The 1,764-nt window shown below is 42.1% G+C and overlaps 1 protein-coding gene across 1 annotated transcript; it reads right to left on the reverse strand.

The window, feature by feature from the left end:
- Window positions 1-565: 565 nt before the first annotated feature.
- Window positions 566-1,316, reverse strand: LOC122021217 (mannose-specific lectin-like). Its single transcript, XM_042579303.1, has one exon. The coding sequence runs from the start codon at window positions 1,280-1,282 to the stop codon at window positions 782-784; it is 501 nt and encodes a 166-aa protein (XP_042435237.1). The 5' UTR covers window positions 1,283-1,316; the 3' UTR covers window positions 566-781.
- Between the last annotated feature and the right edge of the window lie 448 nt (window positions 1,317-1,764).

Below are 1,764 nucleotides of genomic sequence, written 5' to 3' on the forward strand. Positions count from 1 at the left end.
TGATCTCAACCGGTGATAGCCTCTATCTTCTATGGATCTACTGATATACCTCTATTAGAGATAATGTGTCCCCAAAAATCTCACAGAAGATAACCCAAAATATGCATTTTCCGATCTTCGTATAATGATATTCTCGACGAAAAATCTCCAGAAGTATGTGAAGATATTGTTCGTGATGCATGTCAAATCAGAAGTTTATCAAAATATCGTCAATGAAGATAATGACAAATGATTCGAATACTTTGGGAATATCAGATTCATCAAGTCCATAAAAATATCTGGAGCATTGGTAAAGTCAAATGGTATTATTTGATAAAGATTTATCTAGATGATCATCATTCTTAAGCCCACTTCTCACGGAAAAGAAAATCCGCTTAATTACAATGCGCCACATTTGAAATTCAAACATAAACATTAAATCCTTAGTTATCAATGGAAGAATCTAACTATCACAGGCAATCTGGACAGTGTAATTAATCTTAAGTCAGAACATAATTAAACCCACATGATTCAAATCATTTGCCTTTTGTCTTTTTGTCAACGAGCAAGTAAAGACTCATTCTAGTTCTTAAAATTAACACTGCTCAAGTTCAACATCCACGCAGGTGGCAGAAAACAAGCTAATTAAGCTGAACAAAACGATCGAGGCTACCACACATATAGCTAATTAATTAATTATTCATGCCTCGCCTCGCCTATCGTTCATTTTATTCATTTTTTTATTTAAAAGCGATCCATTCCTGCATGAATGGTTCGTCGTGCAGCTAGCCAACGTAACTAATTAATTCTTAGTCACCATGGCGATCTTCCTGTTCATGGGTTCATCCGCCGCCGTGATGCTACTAGTATCGTTGTGGCCCCTGTTGACGATCACGACGCCTTTGGAATTGGCAGTGTTGGTGCCGGTGGCCCATATAGGGCAGCTGTAGATGACGACGTTACGGTCGCTCTGCAGGACGAGGATGAAGTTGCCCTCCGGGCCGCTGGTGTTGCTCGCCCAAATAGCGTCGTTGCCGTTGCTGTAGATGACGAGGTTGCCGTCGGTCTGCATGCGCAGGACGCAGTTGTAGCCTTGGTTGTAGGTGCCGGAGGACCACACGGCCAGGCCGCTGTCGTACAGCACCAGGTTGCAGTCGGGCTGCATGACGAAGGTGTAGGCGCCTTGGTTGAGGGATTGGCCGCTGTACAGCGTGCCGCCACCGTTGAGTACGCTGTCGGCCACCGAGAAAGGCAGGAGGAGGCCGAGCAGGACAGTAACAGAGAGCATGACAAGGGAAGCCATGGTTATGCTACGAATATATCACTCACTTCGGTCGAGTGATTGCTTGTTTAGAGTATCATGCAACGCCCATCTACTTATAGACGAGGATATGCGTTGTTATTTAATTTAATTTGAGAACGTGTCATTTTTAATTTCAAGATGCCATTTTTTCCAAAAACATTTTTTTATTTCAGTTGGTTCGTAAATAAATGTGGTGCATGAAAATGAAATAAAAAAAGGCATAAATAAATGTTTCATCCAGGCACGAACTTAACTGCCTCCTTTTTTGGTGGACAATAAGCCATAGTCGTGCTTAAATTTCCAAATACTTTATTCGTGGAGAAGTGTGAGCCATCAAATTTAAATTGCAGGGGATCCGTCAAATTAATTGTAACTCATCCCTATGATATTTTCCACGCGATCGATATCGATCTCGACCGTCCATCCTATTGGCTTAGCTGCGAAATGCCATAATTTCGGATTGGCACGTGATCGGACTCCAA

This window comes from Zingiber officinale, chromosome 9A (genome assembly GCF_018446385.1).
Source record: "Zingiber officinale cultivar Zhangliang chromosome 9A, Zo_v1.1, whole genome shotgun sequence".
NCBI lineage: Eukaryota > Viridiplantae > Streptophyta > Magnoliopsida > Zingiberales > Zingiberaceae > Zingiber > Zingiber officinale.